Source organism: Leptonychotes weddellii, chromosome 4, assembly GCF_054177405.1.
Source record: "Leptonychotes weddellii isolate Sample4059 chromosome 4, ASM5417740v2, whole genome shotgun sequence".
Taxonomy (NCBI): domain Eukaryota; kingdom Metazoa; phylum Chordata; class Mammalia; order Carnivora; family Phocidae; genus Leptonychotes; species Leptonychotes weddellii.
In genome coordinates, this window is record NC_138372.1 from 153,747,221 (window position 1) to 153,771,211 (window position 23,991).

Below are 23,991 nucleotides of genomic sequence, written 5' to 3' on the forward strand. Positions count from 1 at the left end.
CAGGGAAAGGCAGGGCATGCTGAGATATTCTAAGCAATGGAGAAAGCTTTGAGGCAGCCCAATCTATGACATTAGAATGCCTTTCCTATATTAAATTTAAAAGTTGTTCTTACAGGCTGTGATTCTTCTGTCTTTCAGGAGATAGATATTCATTCATTTATTCTTTTTTTCCATTTAACAAATATATATTGCATGGCTACTAAGTGTCAGGCCTTATTTTTAGGCACTGGGAACATAACAAGCCACTGCCCCCGTGGACCTTATATTCTCGTGAGCAGAGACCCCAGCAACTACCTCTTCCTGGGAGTGGCCATTCATATATGGACGGCAAAGTTTTGTGTTTTTTTTTATGTATTGTGAATGCAAACAGAAGAGGCCTGTCCTGGTTAACTTTCTGTTTACTTCATTGTTAATATAGATTCTTTAAAAATTCCAATTTTTAAAGGATAATTTTAAACATATTTTAAAAAATCAGCAGGATAGTATAATAAACCCCTAAGTATCCATCAGTCACTTCAACAATGAGCTCTTCATGGCCAGTCTTGTTTCATATACTATCCTCCCCCCACCACTCTGCCCTAATTTTGAGGTAAATTCTGGACATCGTTTCAAGTAACAATAGCTTTTCAAATCCTGCCATTAGATTAATCCACAAATCTGGGAGGCTGTGGGATTTACCCATGAATCTAGAACTGTGTGTGTAGCAGTGTTCTAGCTGGATTTTCTGCCCCTCTCTCCTTTTTTTTTCTTCTTCCTCTTCTAAGTAATGTTTTGTGACATATATTTTGTGATTTTTTTAAATTAAAAAGCCCCCAACTTGGTTAACTTGCTATCTCTTAAAACTTCTGAACGAAGACATTTGGTAAATCCACCTGTTAGTAGGACATGCAGATGTTTTAAACATGACATTCTTTTGAGATTCACATTATCTGGAAGCTCTGGAAAGGGTTTTTTATGTTACTTCCAATATAAATCAGCCTCTGTCTGCCTTTATTGGCACTATACTTGCGTTTTTGGCCTCTGACATTTCAACATGAGTAAGCGAAATAACTCTTCTTAAAGTTTATGAGAAGCAGTAAAAGGACGTGGAGACATTTTACTTTAGACTGAAGGCATTGCAATTGATTATTCCAGATAGTCCATTGACTGAGCATCCTAACAAACAGGTAACCTGAAAAATCTTTGCCAAGAGCTAGTTACTCAAAACACTTCAAAGGAAATGCAGTTGTTTTCAGCTTGCTTAGCTCTGCTGAAATAATCTTATTGAGGCAGTCTAACTGGTATGTTGGATAACTTATATGTAAGCAGATATATTTTTTAGCTACATCATTATTATTGTCACAGATTAGTTCTTTCCAAATACAAGTTTGCAACAGTGATATTAAAAGAACTTCGGATGGTTTTCTTTTTCATTTTGCTCCTTGTGAGATGGAGCTAAAGCCTGGTTTCCCCTCCCTGGAAAGCTTCCACGGTTGGGTCCAGGAAAATGATGATCCAGACAAATGCTGTGCATCTAAGTTTGCAGTTAGTGTAGAGATTTGAAGTCCTCATAAGTCCATCTTCTGATACACAGGGAAGCATGAGAAACAATGCTTTTGGATTTTGAAGATAGAAAGGCATGTCTGATCTGGTGTGTGTATTTGGCCAAGCAAATCAAGCATGGCCTCAAGTTTTCTCATCTGCAAGTGGGAGTAATGATATATGGCTATTACTGTGGGTTAATGCACTTCAGCACATAGTAGGACATGGTTGCTGTTGTCATGATTAATGCCACTTTGCTTACGACAGTCTGTTTTCCAGTTTAGTTTGCCTCCTGGATGAGGGAGACAGCAGCTTGGTGTGACGTATGTGTTGCATCTTATATGTAAGCTAGGGGCACAATTGAAAGTGACTGTTATATGTTATATATGTATATAATATCAGAATGGTTTATGGCCCTATTTTGGCAAATTTTCTTTTTGGCCCCCATTTTCCTCTCTGGAATGACATTTTGCTAATCTCTGCCTGCAAAATCTTGCTCATCTTTCAAGTCTGGCTCAAATATCACCTTCCCTGTGAGGTTTCCCTGAGTCTCCACCTCTGGAATTATTCTTTGCCAGATCTATTTCTGCTTCTATGAACACTCAGCACATTTGTTCTCATATTAAAATTGCAGATTTCTTTTACAGGATGTAAGCAACTTGAGGCCATGACCTATGGGTAGGTGGGGTTGAAGATATATATTTGGAAATTATCCACAGAAGGGTGAGCATTAAAATTGTGGGGCAATAAAACTATAGGCGGGGTGTGCAGAGATGCAGGGCAAATTTAGTATATGATCATGTTTCAGGAATGGAAGCAGAAAAAGGATCCAAAAAATGAGAATATAAAGGAGGGGTCAGAGGAATACAAGAAAATCCAGGATAATGCCTTTGTAAAACTGACAAAGAAAAGAATTTAAAGAAGGGGGTGTTGCAAAGTGGTTAAGGCTTGTAAAGAAGTCAGAGAGTGAGGTCTGACAAAAATGGATTTAGAAAGTTAGAGGGTCAGTGGGAACAGCAGGATCAAGGCATCTTATTATTATTATTATTTTAATCTTGGAATTTAACCTCTAGGTACCAGAAAGCCAAGGATGGTTTCTAAGGAAACAAATAACAGAACTAGAGCAACATGACCTTGGCAACTGGCAAGTCTCAAACCCCTTCAGCAAAGGGATGGAAATCAGGAGAAAGAAGAGGAGGAGGAGGGGATGATAGAGACAGGGTTAATGGAATAACACCCTAGAGAAGGCAGGAAGGATGGTTCAGAGGAAATCATTCCTTCCCCTACATAGCCCACTCTGCAATAAATCTGCTGATTTTCCATTAAGTGAATGCAACAGTTAAATGAGATAGCTCACCAGAGGATCCCTTCTGCCTTTTCATGGGTGTTTTATTTGTGCAGAAACCATTGCCATTGGCGGTGGTCTGAGCTGACACAGACAAGTTAAGGTGCCAAGCAACAGCAGGAAACTGCTATGGAGTTTAAGCAGTGGAAAGTGAAGGCATGAGGGAGTAGATTGGTATGGGTATATTAATTCTGGGCCCCTGAATAGTTCATACTGAAACTGACAAAGAAATACTACTACTTATTGGTAGGGAAGCTTTTTTTTTTTTTTTTTTAAGTTTGGAAGGAAATATTTTGGATTCTTCACCTTCTATTGCAGACAGACCAACTCCAAATGAAGATATTCATGGCCAAGATCTTTCTAGAACAGAGGCCAACTCATAGGCCTTGTTCAGAGACCAGAAGATATGGCTGAATCCTGGGCCAATACTTTCTGGTTTTATGAAATATGTTTCAATTACTTAGCCTCCTGGTCTTTCCTTCCCTCACGTAGGAAATGGGGATAATCATGCTGATTTTATAGCAGGTTCAATTTATTTGATACATCTGCCCATAGTGAGTACTCGACCAAAGCGATTCCTTAAGTGTTTTCCACACCTTCCCATGAGGAGATGAAATAAAATAGCATTTCCAATCTTTGGAAATGGAATTCTACCATGGAGCTAATTTCTACTTAATACTCTCGATACTTGCAAGGGTTTTAGTAGAAATCATTGAATATTTTCCTTTAGACTTTAACACATGTTGCTGTGTTTCTCCTTTTCTTCCAGTTAAAGATTTGGAAAAAAGAAAGGAACCAAAACCCAGAGTCAAGGTTGTGGATAAAGGAAATGGGAACAAACCATCTCCAACTGAAGGTCAGTTTTTTTTTTTTTTTTTTTTATTTACTCATTTGGGGGTTGAGTTGTTTTAATAACACAAGCAATACATACATACCTGGCCATTGGCCTGATCCTGACACTCCTCCCCTCCTCATATCTGCTGCCAGTACTTTTCTCTCTCTTACTCTCCATCTTCAGTGCCTCACCAAGTTCTCGAGGATTTATTTTCTGTTGAAATACTGGACAGAGTCTGTTCATTTCTTTCCGTGTCTATTGCCAATACTCAGCAAAGCTGCCATTTCTTTTCTGGTATACAGGATTATTTAGCAAAATCTCAATTTGTTTTCTACTGAGAAGTTTGAAGAATCTTTTCAAAACAAATCTGACCTCACGCTCTCCCCACACACACCTTAGAACCCATTCAACAGCTTCCCACTGCTCTTGGGCCTCCAAGCCCTGCCTACCCTTGGAATTTACCTGTCCCTTCCTCTCCTTCCTTATCAAACAGCTCACTGCTTTCTAGCCCCGCGGGCTCTTTCAGATCCTGGTCTCTCTCTGCTGCATTGTCTGCATGAGACACTCTCCCCCATCACCCACTCTGCATAAATACCTCCTCTTTTACCTGCAAGGCTCATTTCAATCATCACTTTCTTTGAAACACTTTCCTGACTACTCTCCTCCTTTACAGGCTCATATAACAACTGATTTTCCTTCACAGCGTTTGCCATAGTTATAATTTCACATTTCCTGAATTGGATCCTTATCTCATTAATTTTCAATGATTCTCCTTTTTGTTATATCAGTTTTTAAGACTAAAATATCCAAGTACTGCTTTAGCTGCATCATGTAGATTTTGAGATTTATTATTAGTATTATGTAGCACATACTGTTTTCTAATTTCCAGTAGGCTTTCTATTTTGATCCACAAGTTACTTAGAAATGTATTATTTAATTTCTTTTTTTAGATTTTATTTATTTATTTATTTATTTATTTATTTATTTATTTATTTATTTAGAGAGTGTATGAGCAAGGGGAGGGGTAGAGGGAGAGGGAGAGAGAATATCAAGCAGACTCTGCCCTGAGTGCAGAACCTGTCACGGGGCTCAAACCCACGACCCTGAGATCATGACCTGAGCCACAATCAAGAGTTGGACAGTCAAAGTGACTGAGCCACCCAGGTGCCCCAGGATTGTATTATTTAATTTCTAAACTTATGGAGAGTTTTAAAAAGATATTTATTTGTTTCTGGTGTTTAGCAAATTGCATTGTGGTTGGAATATTTTTTAAAAATTTGTGGAGACTTATTTTATTGTTTAAATGTGGGCAATGAGAAAAATTTTAATCTCTTTCTCTAATGTATGATTTGTCCATTTCTCTTTGTAACCCTGGTAATTTTCCTTTAAATAATGGGCTAGGTACATGTAAAATAAAAGTTGTATTTTCTCAGGGACTTTTTCTTTTGTAATGGTTCTCTTTATTTTTAGTAATTGAATATTTGACTTGAAGACAGTTTTGTTTAATATTAAAAAGCAGCACAGGCTTAATTTTCTTTAGTAGTCACATAATCCATTGATTCTCTATCCTTTAACTTGCACCCTATTTGTGTCCTCAGGTTTAAGGTGAGTAATCTTGTGAAGAGCATTTAGTTAGATTTATAATATTATCTCCTACAATCTCTGTTTTTTGATTGGTGACTTTAGTCTACTTAGATTTGTTGAAGTTACTGAAAAGTTTGGATTTGCTCCTTGTTGTGTTCTTTCTACTACTGTACATTTTCCCCTATGTTTTCCCTCCTGTATGCCTGATTTATTTAGAATTGGTCAATTTTTTTAAAATGCATTTCCCCCCGCACTGAACTAAAAGGTATTAGTAAAAAACAAAAACAAAAACAAAAAAACCACAAAATTTTGTATACATTAACTTCAATTATCCATCTCTTGTATTTCACATAATTCATGGCAAATACATTAAGCTTAGTTTATTTTTTGCCTCATGAAGTTATTATATTTATAATAATTATTATTTTAACAGCCAGGGTTTGTCTAGATTTTCCCATGTGTATGAATTTATTTGCTCAGCATTCTATCTTGTATGTCAGACCTTCTCTACATGTTCAATTTCCTTTTTTATTCATACCAAAAATATCTTCAACAACCCCCCTTGATGTTGAAAGATTAGCTGGGTGCCAGGTTGAGAGTTGTTGTCTCCAGCCATTTAGAAGATGTGTCACTATCTTCTGGCTCCCATTTTTGACAAGCCTGTTGTCAGTCTAAATGTTGTTCGTTTTCAGGTAATTTCTCTTGCACCACACCCACACCTCTATCTATTTGTCTATCATCTATCTATCATCTATCTTGTTGTATCTTATATCTACCTTAGGCCCATATCACAGAATTCATTCTTACCCCTCTCTTTCCATATTTATAACCCTTTTGCAAGAGCATTGGGAAACATGGCTCCCAATATCTTAAATATATCTGCTTACATGCTCAATCATAAAAGTGTTTTAAAATTTCAAATCTATACACACAGTAAAAAAATCTATTAATTAGAGTTCACTATATGCCTTTAGTGTGGGTATATAATAAAACATCTGTGTTCAAAAGGATCTTGGGTTAGTTCTTTTCTTCCCTATTCATTGTGGTTTTGTCATTCATTTTTAATACAGCTGGATTAATTTATGAATGCATAAACATTAATATGGTTCCAAGAGCAAAAAAATTATACAAAGGTGTAATACTCAAGAGAAGTATCACTTTCCTTGTTTCATCTACCTAGTTTTACTCACCCCTTCTAAATAACCAAACTTGTTAGTTTCTGATTTATCTTTCTTATTTCTTTCTTTATTTTTTTTTAAGATTTTTTTTTTATTTATTTGACAGAGAGAGAGATAGCGAGAGCAGGAACACAAGCAGGGGGAGTGGGAGAGGGAGAAGCAGGCTTCCTGCTGAGCAGGGAGCCCGATGTAGGACTCGATCCCAGGACCCTGGGATCATGACCTGAGCCGAAGGCAGACGCTTAACGACTGAGCCACCCAGGCGCCCTCTTTCTTATTTCTTTAAAGAAATAGATTTGTAAATATTTTTCTGGAGGATTTTACATGTAAGTTCTCAGCTGAGTTTTGGCTTAGCATTCTTCACCATGTGGTGCTTTAAAAATGGCACTCAAGGTGAAATCTATCTTCTATCCATGGATTAGAGTTGGCCACAGAATTTAGCTATAGCTTGATATTCCTAAATATTCTAAGTTCTTTATTTTTTCTCTGATTCACCTTCCTCCTGCCCTTTAAAATGAAAGATCAGGTGAAGCGAATGAAATACAGGAAAATGGACAATGAAAAAGTAGGAATCACGTGGACATATGCTTTGATAACTGTGATGAACACCCAGAGGATCATTCCTTCAGCAGTGCATTTGCTTTACTCACTAAACACGATTATAGGGGCACCTGGGTGTCTTAGTCAGTTAAACGTCTGCCTTCAGCTCCAGTCATGATCCCACGGCATTGGCTGTGGGGGAGTATTGTCTTAAAAAGTAAGTTGTCAACGGTGGCGACAATCCAGGCAAGAGTTAGGGCTCCCGGGAGATTGGGGAAGAATGTTCACAGGGCCTGAAGGCAATAAGAAGGCCTTCCCCACCCGAGTTGTGACGTACCACTTGCCACATCCCCTCTTCCAAATGTGTTAGTCCCGTGATTCTCAGTGAACTCTGCTGCTCCTTGTTTTGTTTACAGTCTACAATTTTTCGTCCAAGAGTTGACATTTATAGTGGTTCAGATACAATCAGACATATTTCACACACATAGTTTAGAATTTTGGTTTAAATGTAAACAGCTAAGATCCTTAACAGAAGTTGCTGTGCAGCTAAAGAGTTACTTGCTTTCAATCGACTGTACATGTTTCTTCAATAATCCAAAACAAACACACAAACAAAAGTGGTATTTGCCTTTGAGCGTAATACTGGCATGTTTGCCTCAACGGCTATTTCTCCTTTGTTGTCCAAACAGCTTTCTTCAGTTAATTTTGGTGTTTTGCACAAGAGTGCAGAACCCGATTGAAAAAGATTATGAAACAGATAGGAAAAGTTGCATAGAGTTTGTTTTTTCCCCCTCTTTGTGGTTTTTCAATTAAGACCTCTGACCTGCTTTTCTACAATGAGAAGATAAGGGGAAGGTCTTTTTTTCCTAGGAAAAAAATGAAATGAGCACAAGTTATTCTTTTGAGGATTGGAAAACTATGGCTCACAGGCCACGTACAGTCTTGTTTTCTTATATAAAGTTTTATTGGAACATAGCTGTGCTCGGTCCTTTACATATTGTCTGTAGCTGCTTTCCCACAAAAACCGAGCTGAGCAGATGCAACAGGTATCCTATGACCTGCAAAGACTAAAACATTTACTATTCTGCCCTTTTCAGAAAAAGATTGCTGTTCCTTATTTTTGTTTTTTTTTGTTGTTGTTTTTTAAGATTTTATTTATTTATTTGAGAGAGAGAGAATGAGAGACAGATAGCAAGAGAGGGAAGAGGGTCAGAGGGAGAAGCAGACCCCCGGCTGAGCAGGGAGCCCGATGTGGGACTCGATCCCGGGACTCCAGGATCATGACCTGAGCTGAAGGCAGTCGCTTAACCAACTGAGCCACCCAGGCGCCCTGTTCCTTATTTTTGAATGTGCTGGAACAGAATCATTTGATGAACCTGGTAATTTCTTTCTGTCCTGAGAACAGCTGCTCTGTGTTGGTATTTCCAGTAAGGATTGCATAGATGTGCTCTCCCATGTAAACCTTCAGTGGACGCTGCTTCTCGTACTAGCTATCCCATTTGACTTTTTTTAAAATCTGAAACATGGCAACTCCCAAAAGTTGGTTGTGAGATTAGATTAGTTAACATGTGTCAAGTGCCTACAACATAGTAAGGACTACGTAAGTATTGGCTACTGATACTACAATGTATAGTTTGCATGAATCAATATAATCATAGGCCACTCTTTTATGTTATTGATTTAACAATAAATGCATAGAGGAAGTTTGGTGATTACCCCTTAGTGCTGAGCACCGTGTTAGGCACTGGGAATTAACTGGTGATCACAGTAGGCAGGATTCTACCCTCACTCAACTAATATAGTCTGGCAGGGACTCATCATTCTTAGAGAGGAGTCAGGTCTGCATTACGTATCGTCATTATGGTTGAAAACAGCCAGGACACATGATTATTCTGAAGGTGTATTTTTACTTACTAGGTTTGCTTATTTCCTGTGAATAGCTTTATGGTTTATTGGCTTTGAGATAAATTTGAAATTTTACCACCTTTTCCACCAGTTATTCTGGGTCTTAGCTCTACCAAGCTCAGGGCTAGTTGTTCAGTTCAACAAGAACGGGACTGTCGGGGATCTGAATTTGGGTAAGGCAGGAGTCAGAAGATCAGCGACAACAAAGGGGAATGGGCGGGGCTTGAAGGTTAATGCTGGCTAGATCTTGACTCTTCGAAGTGAGAGGGGAGGGATTGGGTTCATTCATAAACTGGACATTGGAATTAGGTTCTGGGCTGGAAATCACGCATTAAAGTATCTAGAAGGGTGCCTGGCTCCTAGGCATGCTCGGTAGATGTTTCCTCCTCCTCCTTTTCCTTCTTCTTCTGCTTCACTATCCCCTTCCTCCTTTTCCTTTTTTTCTTCATTGTTATAATAACTATTATCTAGACAGCTGATATAGTGTACTAGCAACAGCACCAGGGTGGACTAAAATATCTCTGCTCATATGCACAGGGAGAATTTGAGGAAGTGTCTCTGTCTACCCTGTGCTCTGAAAGAGGGAAAACATCTTGAGAATTCATAACCATGGGCCTCTACTATGTTCAAATTAAGCATTCAAATTTACACTCTTCAAGTGCTCTGGGATTCTTCCATTCAAGAGATTACTGTAAAAATTGCTCAGAGTTGGTAAAAGTAGGGTGCCTGACAGATACAAACACAAAACCACATTTGAAGCACAACAAGTAACTCAAATTCTAAAGATGGCCACAGATAAAGCAATGTCAAGAAAGAGCTGATAATCCAAACTTGTGAAACACAGAAGTAAACCATGTGCCAAGAGTAAGAATCAGAAGACACAAAAAGGGTGGTCTCAGAATCCCATGGACTTCAATTATGGAATGATTACATGAAGACTATAAAATAAACAATATTATTAAAGTCATAGAAATACTCAAAACAAGAGAAGAGATTGGGAGACTATGAAAAAGAGAATATGTAGATTTGAGAAGGGATCAAATAGAACATAAAGAGTCCTGAGGAGCATAAATAGATAGCCACACCCTGAATCCTTGTTGGGGAAAAGGTAGAATGTCAGATTCAAAGATAAGATTTCAAAAGACAAAATCAGAATGAGGAGGAATAGAAGGACTGGTTGAAACCATTTCTAAATGACAGAGACCTAGCCATATGCTATTGTATGTTCTTCAGTTTTTTGGTGTATTAAATAAAACCCCTGTTTTGAGGGATGCCTGGGTGGCTCAGTTGGTGAAACCTCTGACTCTTGATTTCAGCTCAGGTCATGATCTCAGGGTTATCAGATCGAGCCCCGTGTTGGGCTCTGCACTGGGTGTGGATCCTGCTTGAGATTCTCGCTCTCCCTCTGCCCCTCCCCCATTAAAAAACCTCACTGTTTTTAAAAAGTGATGTTAAGTAATTTTATTTATTAATTTATTAAGAAAAAGGTTGAGAAGTTCAAGTTCAGCTTGCTCAATAAACTGGTGACTTGAGGAAGAAAAAATTAACTAAAAAAAAAAGGTTGCAAAATCCTGATCTGTTACAGGTGTGTAACAGAAAAGCTGTGATGTAATTATGGTCCTGTTTCCCCTTACTTCTTCCCTCCAAGAATTCCATAACATTTCACAGAAGCACAGAGCAAGCAAAGAATAGTCTCTCAGGTATAAGGCATTAGACACATCGTAGGTCCCTGAGTCTGGGTAAACATGCTCAAAGGAGACAGCAGAAGATGATATGAATTGCTTTCCAGCTTGAGGTTTAAGAGAATAAATAAAAACATTTTCATCAGAATACTTTCTCCTTCCCATACAGAACTTTCTTTTTTCCCCCCTTGTTTTCCTTATTACTTTGGGAGATCACTGTGGCTTGGAATACGGCACACAGGTTTTGTGGTCAAACATCTCTCGCAGTGAAATCTTCCCTCGCTTGCTACCTAGCCATGCAAACTTAGGCATACAGCAGCCCCCCTTATCTGCGGGGGATGCATTCCAAGACCCCCAGTGGGTGCCTGAAATCAACGGATGGTACCGAACGCTCTATATATGATGTTTTTCCCTATATGTGCATACCTATGATAAAATTTAATTTGTAAATTAGGAACAGTGAGAGATTAACAACAAGAACTACTAATAAAATAGAACAATTATAACAATACACTGTCATAAAACTTCCATCAATGTGGTCTCTCTTCCTCTCTCAAAATTACCTTAGAGTCCCGTACTCACCTTCTTCTCCTTGTGAAGATGTGAGCTAATAAAATGCTGGCATGATGAGATGAAGTGAGGGGAATGACGTAGGCACTGTGACGAAGCATTAGGCCACTCTTGTCCTTCTGATGATACCTCAGGGGAGGATCACCTACTTCTAGACCGCGATGACCATGGGATAAGGGAGGACCATGGGTAAGGGGGGACTACTGCATTAACCTCTCTAAGCCCTAGTTTCTTCATTGGCAAAAGCAGCGTAATAGTCAAAATAAGCATGCAGGGATGTGAGGATGAATCGCTGGCCCATGGATGACAGGCCTGGGACATCTCAGGCACCTAAGGACTGTCAGTCTCCAACCCATTTTCCATTTCCTGTTTCCTTAATGTCTTCATTTCAAAGAGAAAATAACATACAGAATGCAACAGAATGTCTTACATTATCAACAGCTATTTGTTGAATATTTGGATGCGGCTTGTTTTAGACTCAAGGAGAGAGGGTCACAATCCTGTGGAGAAGATTCAGAAAGACTGTGTTAACAGAAAGAAGTTTTTATCTTAAAAAAGGCAGAAAGCTGATTTCTGGGTTTTTTTTCCTTAATGTGAAACATTACAGTTCATGTTTTCAGGAATTCAGAGAGACACAAAGCAGGATCAGTCATTCAGAAAATAATCATTGAACAACTGCAAAGTACGTTATACCTGTGTATATACAATGACAGGATTTCCTGAGGGCAAGGGGATGAGATTCTCCTAGCAACAGACTTCCAGTTCTTTTAGTCCTCCTCTCCCCCACACTTGATAAGACATTGTAGAAGGATTTTGACACCTTGTCTGTGGACCTCCAACAAATTTTATCATTCTTAGCCTGTGACTTCTCTGGTAGTAAGAGATCATAGTTCTTCCTTAAATAAGTTTTAAAATGTCCTCATTTTTAAAACAATTTTATTTATTTATTTGATATAGAGAGCCATGAGTGAGAGTGAGAAAGAGCACGCACAAGCAGCAGGGGGTGGAGGGTGGGGGAGTAGAGGGAGAGGGAGGAGCAGACTCCCCTCTGAGCAGGGAGTCCAATGCGGGCTAGATCCCAGGACCCTGAGATCATGACCTGAGCCAAAGGCAGAGGCTTAACTGACTGAGGCCCCCAGGAGCCCCTCAAGTATCCTCATTTTTAAAAGAACTTGTAATGTATGGGGTTTTTTTTAATCAAATACCTTCAGCTGTGAGCCCCGCTATAGATTCTCCTGCAGGAATGCTTAGTCTTGTCTGATTGATACCTTCCTTCTTGTCTAAGAATTTTGTATTAAACATCTTATTTCTATACCTGCAGCCCTGACTGTTGGTGTTAGATTGAGTAGGTGTCTCAGCCTTAGAAATTGCAAAATGTCAGAATCTGTTTGTTATGGATGAGTTGGAATTATAGAGATGATCGAGTGGTTGTGTTTTTCAGAAACTCACCTAGCAACCAAAGTGAACATATACCCAAATCACGTAGTACTATATACAGACATGAAAATAAATGTGAATGCAATACATTGGCTTCTGAAGTTGAGAAAGTTTTGTTTTTAAATAAAGATGTTCAAGTGAAATAGCCTCTCTTGAGTCTGTATTATCTTAGAAAAATCAGGAAATAACCAGATAATTATACAAATAAATTTTAGAGCAAACTCTGTACAAAAGTATTTTAAAAGGACCATATATTTTTCAAGGAAGTAAAATCTATTTTAGGTATTTTGCATAGAAGTAAGTAAGGTTTGGAGAGGATAGGTGGAAACAAATGGTGGGGGGCAGAATGGGGGATAAAAATTGAGTCAAAAGTCTTAGAGATGGGACCATTTTGGGGGGAGAAGAGAGCAATTTTATTAGGATGAAGGGTGAAATAAATAGGGACAGGTCAAGTGGACTTGAATTATGGAAAGCTTTGAAGAGTACCATGAATAGTTCAGGTTTAATTTGGTAGGTGGGGGAGGGAGGAAATAATCTTAGAATTTTGAATAGGAAGGTACTTAGAGAGCCATGTAGTTCCATCAGTTGAGAGGATGGTTGAGACCTTTCAGTCATGCCCTTGAGGGTTGACTTGCATCTGCTTTCACTGACAGAGATCTCACTGTTTCCCAAGGCAGAGATCTATGGAAATCTTGACTGTTACTTCTTCATTGAGTTGAGTTGAAATCTGTCTCCTTGTGGACATACAGAACCTTACTAATCTATCCTTTGTATGACAGTCCTTTAAATATTTGAAGACAGCTATAGTGTCTCCTCCTGGTCCTTTATAGCTGTTGAGCAGAGAAGAAATGTAATGAATGTGATATTTATGGGACTGTCAGTTACTGTTAAGATGCAGGGCTCTGAGTGACAGCTGAGATGTTCTTTTGGCTGTGATTCGGGGATTGGGCTTCATGTGCCTACAAGTTGTCACGGTATTATTCATCCCAGGTTGAATAGAGGGCAAGTGGGTATGACTTTGATTTCATGCTCTTTTTAATGGTTCCTTCCCTCCCTCTTTCTTTCTTCCTTCCCTCCCTCCCTCCCTTATTCCTCCCTTCCCTCTTCCCTTCCTTCCTTGCAAATACTCCTGTGAAGGGAGTTGCATAGGACAATAGCTAAGTGGTTCAGGCTTTGGCGTTAGTCCTGGATTTGAATTTCAGCTTTTCCACCTGCTCAGTGTGTGATGATGGGCAAGTTACTTAACCTTTCTAAGCTTCTAAACTTTCTTTTTCAGTGGAGTGAGAAAAACACCTACCTTGTAGGATTAGTATCAGGCTTAAATGGAAAAGATACATGCAAAGCATCTGGTGAAAGCAGTCACTAAATGGCAGGTCTTTTTATTATTGTAAAAAAGGGAAGCAAAGACAACTGTTTGCTGCAGTCAATAAATAAATAACTACATATATATATATAAAACTATGTAACTATATAAGTATATATCTATATCAATATCTATATATCTGTATCTATCAATAGATAGATATAGATAGATAAAAGAGAGATAGATGATAGATAGATGATAGGTAGATAGATAGATAGATAGATAGATAGATAGATAGATAGATATAAAGAGATTTATTATAAGGAATTGGCTCACGTGATTATGGAGGCTAAGAAATCCGCAGGTCTGCAGTCAGCAAGCTGGAGACACAGGAGAGCTGATGGTGTAAGTTTTAGTCTGCAAACTGGCAGGCTCGAGGTCCAAGCAGAGGCAATGTTTCAGATTGAGTCCGCTGTTCCAGCTCAAGGCAGTTAGGCAGGAGCAGTTCCCTTTTCCTTAGTCTTTTGTTCTGTTTAGGTCTTAAGTCAATTGGATGAGGAATGTGCTTTACTCTATCTATAAATTCAAATGCTAATGTCATCCTGAAACAGCCCTCACAGACACCCCCAGAATGACATTCAACCAAATGTCTGGGCACTTTGTGGACCAGTCAAGTTGATACATAAAATTAACCATTCTACTATATATCCTATTTCTAGAAAGTAAGAAGTCCTGCAAAAAAATAAAAACAGAATAAAGGAAGAGAGTGACAGAGGAGTGCTGTTTTAGGTAGGGCAGTCATCTGTCAGGGATGCTCTGAAAGGTAAGACTAGACTAAATGAGTGCTAAGCTCACTCTGATTCATGTGAACGAACACAACTGAGATGAGCCAGAAGCTCCCCACCTGCTAGATGGACAACTTGTAACATTAATATGACAGATAACTAGTGACCATCCGTGTTGTATTGAGGACATTTTCTATGGTGGTGGTACATGGTCTGATGAAAAAGGCACATTGGACCAAACCTTTAGAAGACTTGGCATCCAGTACTGACTGTGGAGTAACCACTGATACATTCACTTGTCTCTCTGAACCTCAGTTTCTTTTCTAAAAAATGAGGACAGTAATGGTACCCCCAAGAACGTTGAAAGAACCAGAATGTGCCAATGTACTGAAAAGCCCTTTTTAGAACCATTGGTAAAATAGTGTTAACTCTTTTAAAAAAAATCTTCAGTGATGTTGCTGAAGCCAGTCTTGGAAGTGAGCTTTTGGTTTGGAAATCTGCACTTAACCTCATGAGTGCCTTAAGTGAAAAATTGTTCTGTGACCACAGTTTTCCTTCAGATGTCTTGGTTAATGAATGGCCTAGCTAGGTATTTTGCTAGTGGCATAGAAAAAATAATTTGAAGCCACTAAATGAATCTGACCAGTTGTGGTGAAAATCATTGTGAGATTTTCTGAGTGCATATTAAGATAATGTGAGTAAAAATAGTACATGCTCTCCTTTCGTTCAGCTTCGCCTCCTGCATTGGATAAATAGCAAGGAAGACAGGCAAATCTGATACCTAAATATCTATAATCCACTTTCCCAGTGTGGCAGTGCTCCAGGGTGGGAGGAGAGACCAAGTTTAACTGAGCCGTCATGGTTTATTTTTCTAGTGCCTTGCTGGAGGTATGAATTATATGAAAAGAGGAATTCCTTTTTAACAACACAATTCAATGTAGTCCACATTCATTCATGTGCTTCATGCCAAAAACTGAGCCGGACAAAGGAGATAAAAAGAGAAGATGCAAACTTCTTTTCTCTCAGTGAGTTCAGTCAAATCAGGGAGATAGAAATGGAAACAAATCATAATAGTCCAGTGTTATGAATATAGCAAACCATGTACAAATGCGGAGGCAGTAAAGAGGGGCAGATAAATGAGTCCTGCCTGAGGACTATTGGAAAAGCTATGGAGTTGTGAAGTGTGACCTGGGTTTTGAAGGATAAATAGGAGTTTGACTGGCAGAAAAAGGCTGCTTCTGTCAATTCTCTCTTTTCTGTTTTCATTAACTATGTTGGTGAACACTTTTATCCATGAATACATTGTAAATATTTCTATTTAAGCCATAATTGGGTCATTAATTTGAATGCTATTAGAACAAAAAGAATAACATGGTATAAAAGGAAGACTTTTAATTTGGTAATTTCATGTCATTCTCACCAAAGTAACACCTCCCCCTCCACACAATTACTCTTTATATCATTATGTTTATTTTTATAAAGCATTTTTAAAAATCTGAACTTCCGTTGTTTTGCTAGAGTGTGTTTCTTCTTACTAAGAATTTAAGCAGCTGGAAGACAAGAACTTTGTTGTGTTCCTGATTGCCCAGAACAATGCTTGGCATATAGTAAATATTAAATACATAATAAATAAATAAATAAATAAATAAATAAATAAAATCCAGAAAATTAGTCTCATAATATCAAATTAATAAACAAGTTTAGAGTAGACTGGTTTATACTAATTCAGGGTGGTTGTATTTTTTTTTTTTTCATGATCCACTGAAAAGCTTTTATTAAAAACCCTGGGGCGGTAGGGCGCCTGGGTGGCTTAGTTGGTTAAGCGACTGCCTTCGGCTCAGGTCATGATCCTGGAGTCCCGGGATCGAGTGCCGCATCGGGCTCCCTGCTCAGCGGGGAGTCTGCTTCTCCCTCTGACCCTCCTCCCTCTCATGCTCTCTGTCTCTCATTCTCTCTCTCTCGCAAATAAATAAAATCTTAAAAAACAAACAAACAAACAAACAAAAAACACAAAAACCCTGGGGCGGTAGGTGGTTGGGGAGGGTTCAGTTCTGTTGCTTGATTCTGGAGGAATTGGCCTGGAGCACAGCCCCTGTGGACAGGTAGGGGTGCTTGAATTAACTTGTATTTTTTTTTTTTTGCCCAAGAATCTGTATTTTATTTAATTTTAATTTTTTTTTTGAATTAACTTGTATTTTCAACACAAAATTCTTTCAGGATGTCAGTAGCACAGTGAAATTGGTATAAAATGACCGTTAAAGAGATGCTTTTCACATGGGCTATTTAAGTACTAAGTGCATTACATTTGGAAGGGAAAAAGTTTTAGACAATTGGAAATGCTTGCAAATGGCATATACTAGCTCTGGCGGTCACAGCAGGGGCCAGTTCCGTGGTACACCGCTTCATATGGAGACTTCTTCCTCTGCTTTCTAAATCTGTATGATGTAGAGTGCCTTACAGAAGTCTATATAGCCCATGGGGCACATGAGTGGCTCAGTTGGTTAAGCCTTTGATTCTTGATTTCGGCTCAGGTCATGATCTCAGGGTCCTGAGATCGAGCCCCACATTGGGCTCCATGCTCAGCAGGGAGTCTGCTTGAAATTCCCTCTCCCTCTGCCTCTCCCTCCACTTGTGCTCTCTCTCTCAAGTAAATAAATAAAACCTTTTATTTTTTTAAAGAAGTCTATACAGCCCTGTGACTAAAAGCTTAGGTTTTATTTTTTTTTTAATTTTTATTTATTTATTTTTTTAGAGAGAGAGAGAAAGCATGGAGGGGAGCGGCAGAAGGAGAGGGAGAGAGAGAGAATCTCAAACTCCCCGCTGAGCACAGAGCCTGACGTAGGGCTCAATCTCCCGAGACCATGAGATCATGACCTGAGCTGAAGCCAAGGGGTCAGTCCCTTAACGACTGAGCTACTCAGGAGTCCCCCAAAGCTTAGATTTTAAAGACATGATACTGGGGTCCAAACCTCAGGTTTGCCACCTCTTCACTGTGTCACCCCTTGGGCAAACCACTCAGCCCGTGTGTATCATCCTTTTCGGCCAGAAGTAGGACCAATAAAAATGGTACCTGCGTCATAGAGCTGTTGTGAGGACTCAATCCATAGATGAGCATAGAGGGCTTAACGTTGAATGTCAAGATGTACGTAACTTTCAGATAGGGAGATGTTGATTTCTCCTGGGCCTCCTTGTCCTGCTCCTGCAGAGGGTGGAGCACCTGCTGCAAGCCGTTCCTTCAGATGTCATCTGTGACCTCAGTGTTACACTTGTGATCTAACCTGTAGATTGGGTGCTTTCCTTTGATTGCCATCAGCTACTTAGCTTTTTTTTTTTTCTTTTTACACTCCCTGCATTTTCAGAATTGCATTTTAGATAGAGTCCATGTTAAGCCAAGAACTGAAATAAAACACAGTTCAAGAAATCATTTTCCCTGCACCTTTGCTTTAATGTTAAATACAACATGGAGGGCCAAAAGGATTTATTTTATTATAATAATTACTTACAGAATACTGTTTTAACAATGAAAGGATATGTACCTATCCCATTTGTTTGTTTGTTTATATTTTACCAATAGACTGTTTATAACTTGATTTTAAGAATTCACAGTCCTATTTGACTGTTAGGCTGACTTGATAACTAGGATTTCATGGGTTTTTTTGGGGGGGTAGTTCTTTTTATTTAATCTTTTTATTTAAAGTCAATTTAATTAACATATACTGTATTATTAGTTTCAGAGGTAGAATTTAGTGATTCATCAGTTGCATATCATACCCAGTGCTCATTACATCAAGTGCCCTCCTTAATGCCCATCACTCAATTACCCCATTCCCCCAATCCACCTCCCCTCCAGCAACCCTCAGCTTGTTTCCTATAGTTAAGAGTCTCCGATGGTTTGCCTCCCTCTTTATTTTCATCTCATTTTATTTTTCCTCCCCTTCCCCTGTGTTAATCTGTTTTGTTTCTTAAATTCCACGTATGGATGAAATTGTATAATGCTTGTCTTTCTCTGATTGATTTATTTTGCTCAGCATAATACCCTCTAGTTTCATCCACATCATTGCAAATGACAAGATTTCATTTTTTTGATGGCTGAGTAGTATTCCATTGTATACATATACCACATCTTCTTTATCCATTCATCTGTGGATGGACACCTGGGTCTTCCCATCGTTTGGCTGTTGTGGACATGTACCTGTCCCTTTTAAATGCATTTTAAAATGACATTTGGCTACAGAGTTTTACATGACATTTATCTGGGCTCCCAGGTGTGTCTGGTTTTCCACCATTTGATTCCTTAGCACATTTTAAGATGCTTAATATTTTTTTTTCTGACTGGTCTCTCTCCTGTGGAATGCTGACATGGATAACATATTTTCCAGTGGAAGGAGATAGCATTTGTCATCAGTGCTGAATCTGGGCTCTTACTTTTAATAAGATTTGAATATACGCAAAAATTCTTATTTTTTAAAAAGATTTTATTTATTTATTTTAGAGAGAGGCAGAAATAGTGACAGAGAACAGGAGCAGGGAGCCCAACGTGGGACTCTGATCCCAGGACCCTGAGATCATGAACTGAGCCGAAGGCAGACACTGACTGAGCCACCCAGGCACCCTGAATATATTTAAAATTTAATAAAATTTGAATGTATATTTTAAAAGATTCACTAGAGCAGCTGGAGTCATGTTTGAGATGTGTGATTATTGAACTTGAACCTGGCAACTTTAAAACTACCTCTTGCCCCAAGTGCTTGAACATTGGTCTGCCTCGGGCACAAACACACTTGGCAGGGTATGCCCGGTGCAAACTCTATACACAGTTCGTTCCGCCTACACTCAATCTTAGTGGAGTTGGACGTGCTGCATTCGTGCCCGCTACAGTGGGAGATAGCCCTTAGTATCATGGTGCTTGGACAGATCTTAGAGCTAATAATCAGGGTTTAGGGCATTTAAAAAAAACACTGTTTCCACAGTTCCCAAGTGTGTGTGCACTAATCTTGAAGAAAAATCATACTTTGAAATGCAAAATCAGGGGCACCTGGGTGGCTCAGCCGCTAAGCGTCTGCCTTCGGCTCAGGTCGTGATCCCAGGGTCCTGGGATCGAGTCCCCACATCGGGCTCCTTGCTCAGCGGGAAGCCTGCTTCTCCCTCTCCCACTCCCCCTGCTTGTGTTCCCTCTCTCGCTGTATCTCTCTCTCTGAGTCAAATAAATAAATAAAATCTTTTAAAAATATGCAAAAGCAATGATAATATTTTGACTTCTGAAATCCAACAACATCTTAAAAACTGCATCTTTCTGCTGATACAACAGATACTGGTCTTTAGTTAGAAAACAGGGCATACAGAGGCCTTGATTTCAAATCAAGTACGTGGAATTGTACCTTGTCTTTAAGGTTTGGTGTTTAAATTGTATGATATAAACACCGAAATTATTTTTCTAGTCAATATTTTCTGCATTCCAGGTAGGATTATTTTTGATTAGTCACTTAATCTGTTATTTTTTAATGGTATAATAATCATTCAAACCCCTCTCTCCCCCAGAAAAGCTAAGACTTTGCCTACAACCCACATATCACCAGAGGGCTACTGCCACCCCAATTCCTTGGTCCTTCTCACCCAAGACAATCACTGTCTTGGACTCTTTTCTTCATCACCCAACAACACCCCCCCCCCACTCCTAAACATAGATCTACGGTGTCCATATATATTTTTAAGAAGGGAATATTTTTATATTAATTATTTTTACCTTTATAAAAAGATGTCATGCTAATAGCAATATTTTGGGATTCATATTTCCCCCCACCAAATATTGCTACCTACCAAATAGCGGTATGTAGCTAAGATTCATCCAGATTGCTGCATTTCAGTGTAGTTCACCTATTTTTGCTCTCACATAAAATATCAGTTTTCCTAGTCCTCTTCGAAATAAGCAGGGAGAAATTGCTCCCTTTCTAAGAGCCTATCTACAATGCACTCAAATAATTTATTACAAAGTGAAGCAGTACCCCCCAGTAGTTTTGGAAAAGAAAGAAAAGGACTCTCCATCTGAAGTAAGTTTCCCCATAAAAACTGAGAGAGAGAGATTCTTAAAGCTTCAAAAGACTTCAGTTTTCCCTGATTATTTCCAAATCCCAAATTAATTTTTATCCCATGACTTCTTGCAATAATTCTGTTTTAGAATACTTCAGTGTAGTGGCTTTGTATTTGATTATTAAAGAAGGAAGATTTGGTGCCCAAAAATGTAATATATAAACTTTGGATTTATTGAGTTGTGCTGTTTAGCTTCCATAATGAGTACCTGATTATTTCATTGGCAAGTACATTTTTTCCCTTCTGGTAAAAGGATCTAAGTATTCCATGCATATTTATGTCTGGGGAAAAAAAAGATTTTTTTAGAATAAATGTGACCTGGTAGGTTCAGGGGCATCTATTGAATTGCCCAGTCCAACTGTAGTAGGTTGATTATTTTTGCCCTGGGGGAAAATATTCATAAACACTTCTGTGTTTTGGTTTTCATTACATAAACTGTATTGTATTTCAAATATTGTTTTATTGTTATTTTAATGTTAGAAAACAAATGAGATAGGGACTAGCTGGGCAATTTCAAGAAGTTGACATGGACACAAAGAAAACACTCGCACTCTATTCATGATCACCAGTCCTAATATGAACTTTGAGCAAAGTTAAGTAGCCCATTTGGAAACACAAACTAGAGTATGAAGCAATGCTACTAAATGTACTAACCATACTGCAAAACTCTAAACGTTCTAATACACTAAGAATATTTTAGTGTCTTGGCTCTGGAGGACAGACACCTAGTCAAGCACAAACCCAGCCTTATCAGACAGCGTCTTCCTTTGTTGCAAAGATCATTTCGGCTGAGACTTTCTCTATGGGTAAAGCTTAGGGTAGTTTTACTCTGGCTTCTGGGCATCTTTTCTAGCTCCTTATTCTAAAACCTAATTGAGCCATTTAAAAAATCAATTACTAAATGATTTTTAGGGACAAAACCTTATTGTCACATGGATATAATATGCATAAGAATTTAAATATGGGGAAACTCCCGGGCCCTTTTCCAATTTTCTTCTTCCACAAACCCTTCCTACTTTAGCAAAGATCTGTGTATTTTTCTTTTCTTTTTTTTTTTACTTTTTATTCACATTCAATTAGCCAACCTATAGTACATCATTAGTTTCGGATGTAGAGTTCAGTAATTCATCAGTTGCATGTAACACCCAGTGCTCATCACATCACACTGTGTACCTTTCTTAGATTAAATGCACGGCTGTGATTTTTCCTGAGATTCAGGAAGCCCCTATTTCGTTTCTATCACTTCCACCAACATAGGCTTATCAGAACAGGAGAGCCGCCTCTCTGCCTTCTGGCCATCATCCCATCTCTGCTGACTCCCTCACACTGGTGGCTAAGACCTTTCCTGGAAAGAATCTACAGGCTAGAACCCAAAGCTGGATGATTTTTCGCAGACACTACTCTAAAATACACAGAAGGCTTGAGTTGCCAGAACGGTGTGAACCTGCCAGTGTTTTGCTATTTCCAGAACACTCACTGCTACTAGCTGTTACCACATTTTTTTTCTAGTAAGAATGCATTTAAGGGAAAGGTTGTAAAAACGCGGTTGCTTTAGTAGGAACTTTCTTGTATAATTAGCACTAAGTTATTGGAAAGATATAAAATAGAATCACTTTTTAAAAAAAAAAATGTTGCAGCAGCAATATAGATCATTTTCTGGGTTGCGCTTTGCAGAAGTGAAGTTTTTCTGTGAAACTCCAGCCATTGCTGATATTGTGATCCTGGTTGATGGTTCATGGAGTATTGGAAGATTCAACTTCAGACTGGTTCGGCTTTTCTTGGAGAACCTGGTGACAGCCTTCAACGTGGACTCAGAGAAGACACGAATTGGTACATGTTCTGTTATTAGCGGAAGTCAGCTGTCAGTGTAAATATGCTGGGAAGCTTCATAAGAGATTTCAAAAAACTTTAGAGAGCAGCTTTTAGAATTATAGGATCAGCTGTGGTGATATTTCTAGGAGCACAAGTTTGGATCAATAAATATCTATTCCTACTAATTTACACTGAATGATGCTGTCATTCAATTAATTATTGAACACATTTTAATTTTCTAAAAAGTCAAAATCTTCTGTGCCTTAAAATGGTAACTTTTAAAGTTGCAACTGGTTTAAGAATTTTTCAGGTAGAAGTTTTCTTTTTATTTAAAAGAAACAGCTGAATCCAGTGGAATTTTGAACTAAGAAAATTGGAAATTGGAAATAGATTTAGAGTACAAAATAATCTTTGCCAAGTTAATTCTAGCTAAGATCAAAAAAAAGTTATAAATCTTTGAGCAGTATATCTCACTTTATCATATAGAGTCTCATAGTTTCACTTTTATATAGCCATTAAGGAAAATCATTCCTTTGAGGATAAAAATGAACCAGTAAATCTAGACCTTTTATCTACAAATATAATCAGATTTGTTTTTTAAATACCAAGTACCTAATTAGGTGCTACTTCTAAATGGCTAGAAAATATGTACTTTCCTCCTGCTCCAAGATATGTCCAAACTAATTCCTTAAATTGATGCCAAGAATTCTTTTTGAAAATACACAGTGAAGCAGAGAAAGAATTGTTAGAAAGATCAGGCCCTTTATTACTCTGGTTTCACAAACAGTGCACTAGATCTTTGAGTAACCCATCATTTCTGGGTGGGCTGTGTCATCTTTTTTTTACCAGGTCTTGTTTCATCTTTTTTTACCAGGTCTTGCACAGTATAGCGGCGACCCCCGAATAGAATGGCACTTGAATGCCTTCAGCACAAAAGATGAGGTCATCGAAGCGGTCCGAAATCTACCCTATAAGGGAGGAAATACACTAACAGGTATGTTTCATTCAGTTTGTGTTTTTAGCAATGTATCTTGCCAAAGATTCATTTCATTTCTTCATTCTGCCACTTTGTAAGACTTGGCATAGTATTTTTAAACCAAACTAAAATCTGAAATTCTTAGATGGCTCTTTTCTCAAACTCAGCCTTAAGAATTAAAACCCAGACATGCCATTCCTTTGGCTACCTGAATGTAATGTCCCCAGAAGGGCGTGGTTGGGCCAGAAGGAGATGGAGCAATGACGAGGCTGACAGTCTTAGGGGGGCTGGCCGTCTTAGCTTTTGCCAGTTCATTTTCCTTCCTCTTTTCACTTGGGTTCTCCTCTAGCCACCCCTCATTTATTTTTTTTAATTAATTAATAATTTTTTTTAAAGATTATATTTATTTATTTTAGAGAGAGAGTGAGCTC

The 23,991-nt window shown here is 38.5% G+C and overlaps 1 protein-coding gene across 4 annotated transcripts in view; it reads left to right on the top strand.

The window, feature by feature from the left end:
• COL14A1 (collagen type XIV alpha 1 chain) overlaps window positions 1–23,991 on the top strand; it is a 207,315-nt gene that overhangs the window by 34,150 nt on the left and 149,174 nt on the right. For all 4 annotated transcript variants that reach the window (XM_081816457.1, XM_081816455.1, XM_081816456.1 and 1 more), the window contains exons 5-7: window positions 3,636–3,722; window positions 22,447–22,602; window positions 23,459–23,578. In XM_081816457.1, coding sequence (XP_081672583.1) covers window positions 3,636–3,722; window positions 22,447–22,602; window positions 23,459–23,578 — 363 coding nt within the window. The remainder of the gene's footprint in view (window positions 1–3,635; window positions 3,723–22,446; window positions 22,603–23,458; window positions 23,579–23,991) is intronic.